We start from the raw sequence: 3,327 nt of genomic DNA, 5'->3' as shown, positions 1-3,327 counted from the left end.
TCCGATTGTCTATTCAGATAGCAGCCGGTAAGACAGCTAACGGTTAGCAGGCCGCAGATGGGCGTTCAGGAGCCAGCCGAATAACTCCTTCGGGTAGATAACGCCGGCAGTCCAGTTGTGAAGGCCCGGTGGGGCTCCGCGAAAGCAGTAAAACGGGTCCGGATAGGTGACTGCAGCCCAGGTGTGATTGATGGAACTCAGGAGTGATTGACGGAGCTTGCTAGCTCCGGAATAATTGATGTTTGCTCCGGAATCGACGAAGGCCGATAGTCACACGGATAGCAGCTAGCTAGCTGTGAGATCCGGGTATGAATATCCAGAGAGCAGTCGAAATCCAGGGACATGGAGAGAAAAATTGGTCCGGTATGTTCCGTTCCGAGCCGCGCTGCGCCGTACAGAACTGGCGATAGATTTTCGAGCTAAAGGATAGCTGATGACCACAAACCGTGGTTAGCTGAATACTAACGATTTGCCAGTAAAGGAGCTAACTAGCTTCTGAACTAGCTTCTGGATTAGCTTCTGGCTAGTTTCAGGCTAGTTTCTTGGAGTTTCTGGCTAGCTTCTTGGAGGATTACAGATCTGAGGTAAATAATACTTTTTTATAAATATACATTGGTGAGGCGGGTTGCAGGAGAGTGTTTTGAAGATGAGTTGATGGAAAATAAAAATAAAATGTATGTGAAAAAGTTGTAAATATATATATATACAGGACACAACAAGACGAGGACAAAAGACGTCTGAACTGCTATGCCACCTTGGTTTTAATCATCCTCCTCCTCCCCCCAACAGGAGCAGATGATCCAGAATGAGGTAGCCATCCTCAGGAGGGTGAAACACCCCAACATTGTCCTGCTGATTGAGGAGATGGACACTTACAGCGAGCTCTACCTGGTCATGGAACTGGTTAAGGTATGCAGCCCTGGGGGGTGTGTCTCTGTTATACCTGGGGTATAGCCAGGGTAAAGCCTCCAGTCATGACTGTTGTTCCAGAACCAGGAGGAATCTTGACCATTACAGGAGGAGTGTCTTGACTGTTACAGGAGGAGTGTCTTGACAGTTACAGGAGGAGTCTTGACAGTTACAGGAGGAGTCTTGACAGTTACAGGAGGAGCCTTGACAGTTACAGGAGGAGTCTTGACAGTTACAGGAGGACTCTTGACAGTTACAGGAGGAGTCTTGACAGTTACAGTAGGAGTCTTGACAGTTACAGTAGGAGTCTTGACAGTTACAGGAGGAGTCTTGACAGTTACAGGAGGAGTCTTGACAGTTACAGGAGGACTCTTGACAGTTACAGGGGGGGTCTTGACAGTTACAGGAGGAGTCTTGACAGTTACAGGAGGAGTCTTGACAGTTACAGGAGGACTCTTGACAGTTACGGGGGGGGTCTTGACAGTTACAGGAGGAGTCTTGACAGTTACAGGAGGACTCTTGACAGTTATCCGGGGGAGTCTTGCCAGTTATCAGGAGGAGTCTTGACAGTTACAGGAAGAGTCTTGACCGTTACAGGAGAGTCTTGACAGTTACAGGAGGACTCTTGACAGTTATCCGGGGGAGTCTTGCCAGTTATCAGGAGGAGTCTTGACAGTTACAGGAGGAGTCTTGACCGTTACAGGAGAGTCTTGACAGTTACAGGAGGACTCTTGACAGTTATCCGGGGGAGTCTTGCCAGTTATCAGGAGGAGTCTTGACAGTTACAGGAGGAGTCTTGCCAGTTACAGGAGAGTCTTGACAGTTACAGGAGGAGCCTTGACAGTTACAGGAGGAGTCTTGCCAGTTACAGGAGGAGTCTTGACAGTTATCCGGAGGAGTCTTGACAGTTACAGGAGGAGTCTTGACAGTTACAGGAGGAGTCTTGACAGTTACAGGAGGACTCTTGACAGTTACAGGGGGGGTCTTGACAGTTACAGGAGGAGTCTTGACAGTTACAGGAGGACTCTTGACAGTTATCCGGGGGAGTCTTGCCAGTTATCAGGAGGAGTCTTGACAGTTACAGGAAGAGTCTTGACCGTTACAGGAGAGTCTTGACAGTTACAGGAGGACTCTTGACAGTTATCCGGGGGAGTCTTGCCAGTTATCAGGAGGAGTCTTGACAGTTACAGGAAGAGTCTTGACCGTTACAGGAGAGTCTTGACAGTTACAGGAGGACTCTTGACAGTTATCCGGGGGAGTCTTGCCAGTTATCAGGAGGAGTCTTGACAGTTACAGGAGGAGTCTTGACAGTTACAGGAGGAGTCTTGACAGTTACAGGAGGAGTCTTGACAGTTACAGGAGGAGTCTTGACAGTTACAGGAGGAGTCTTGACAGTTACAGGAGGAGTCTTGACAGTTACAGGAGGAGTCTTGACAGTTACAGGAGGAGTCTTGCCAGTTACAGGAGGAGTCTTGACAGTTACAGGAGGAGTCTTGACAGTTACAGGAGGAGTCTTGACAGTTACAGGAGGAGTCTTGACAGTTACAGGAGGAGTCTTGACAGTTACAGGAGGAGTCTTGACAGTTACAGGAGGACTCTTGACCGTTACAGGAGTATTGAAAGTTTTCTCATTTTAATGACTGTGTGTCTGTGTGTGTGTGTGTGTGTGTGTGTGTGTGTGTGTGTGTGTGTGTGTGTGTCTGTGTGTGTGTGTCTGTGTGTGTGTGTGTGTGTGTGTGTGTCTGTGTGTGTGTGTGTGTGTGTGTCTGTGTGTGTGTGTGTGTGTGTGTGTGTGTGTGTGTGTGTGTGTCTGTGTGGTGTGTGTCTGTGTGTGTGTGTGTGTGTACGTGTGTGTGTGTGTGTGTGTGTGTGTGTGTGTCTGTGTGTGTGTGTCTGTGTGTGTGTGTGTGTGTGTGTGTGTGTGTGTGTGTGTGTCTGTGTGTGTGTGTCTGTGTGTGTGTGTGTGTGTGTGTGTGTGTGTGTGTGTGTGTGTGTGTGTGTGTGGAGCCTATTTTAAGCTGCTGCTCCACTTAGTCCTCTCAGGGACCCTGACAGGAAGGGTGTGTATGTGTGTGCGTAGATTAATGTGTGATGTGTGTCAGGTGAGAATTGAGGACACCTCTGCTTCCTCAGGACACTGCTTCACACACCGTTTTTTTTTAATAATCACAAACAAAAACCACCATTCCCAATTGGCATTGTATTAATATTGTTGCATGTCATTGTGTGTTTTGTCCACAGGGGGGCGATCTGTTCGATGCCATCACGTCCACTAACAGATACACAGAGAGAGACGCCAGCGGGATGCTGTACAACCTGGCCAACGCCATCAAATACCTCCACAGCCTCAACATCGTACACAGGGACGTCAAACCAGAAAACTTACTGGTACGTCATGTACGTGTCTGTGTGTGTCTG

At 48.5% G+C, this 3,327-nt stretch overlaps 1 protein-coding gene across 1 annotated transcript in view; it reads left to right on the top strand.

The window, feature by feature from the left end:
* Positions 1–723: 723 nt before the first annotated feature.
* LOC116358149 (serine/threonine-protein kinase DCLK1-like) overlaps positions 724–3,327 on the top strand; it is a 27,932-nt gene continuing 25,328 nt past the window's right edge. The window contains exons 1-2 of the mRNA XM_031808391.1: positions 724–909; positions 3,151–3,297. Coding sequence (XP_031664251.1) covers positions 796–909; positions 3,151–3,297 — 261 coding nt within the window. The 5' untranslated portion in view covers positions 724–795. The remainder of the gene's footprint in view (positions 910–3,150; positions 3,298–3,327) is intronic.

This window comes from Oncorhynchus kisutch, linkage group LG28 (genome assembly GCF_002021735.2).
Source record: "Oncorhynchus kisutch isolate 150728-3 linkage group LG28, Okis_V2, whole genome shotgun sequence".
Taxonomy (NCBI): Eukaryota; Metazoa; Chordata; class Actinopteri; order Salmoniformes; family Salmonidae; genus Oncorhynchus; species Oncorhynchus kisutch.
This window is presented reverse-complemented; position numbering and strand designations above follow the sequence as displayed.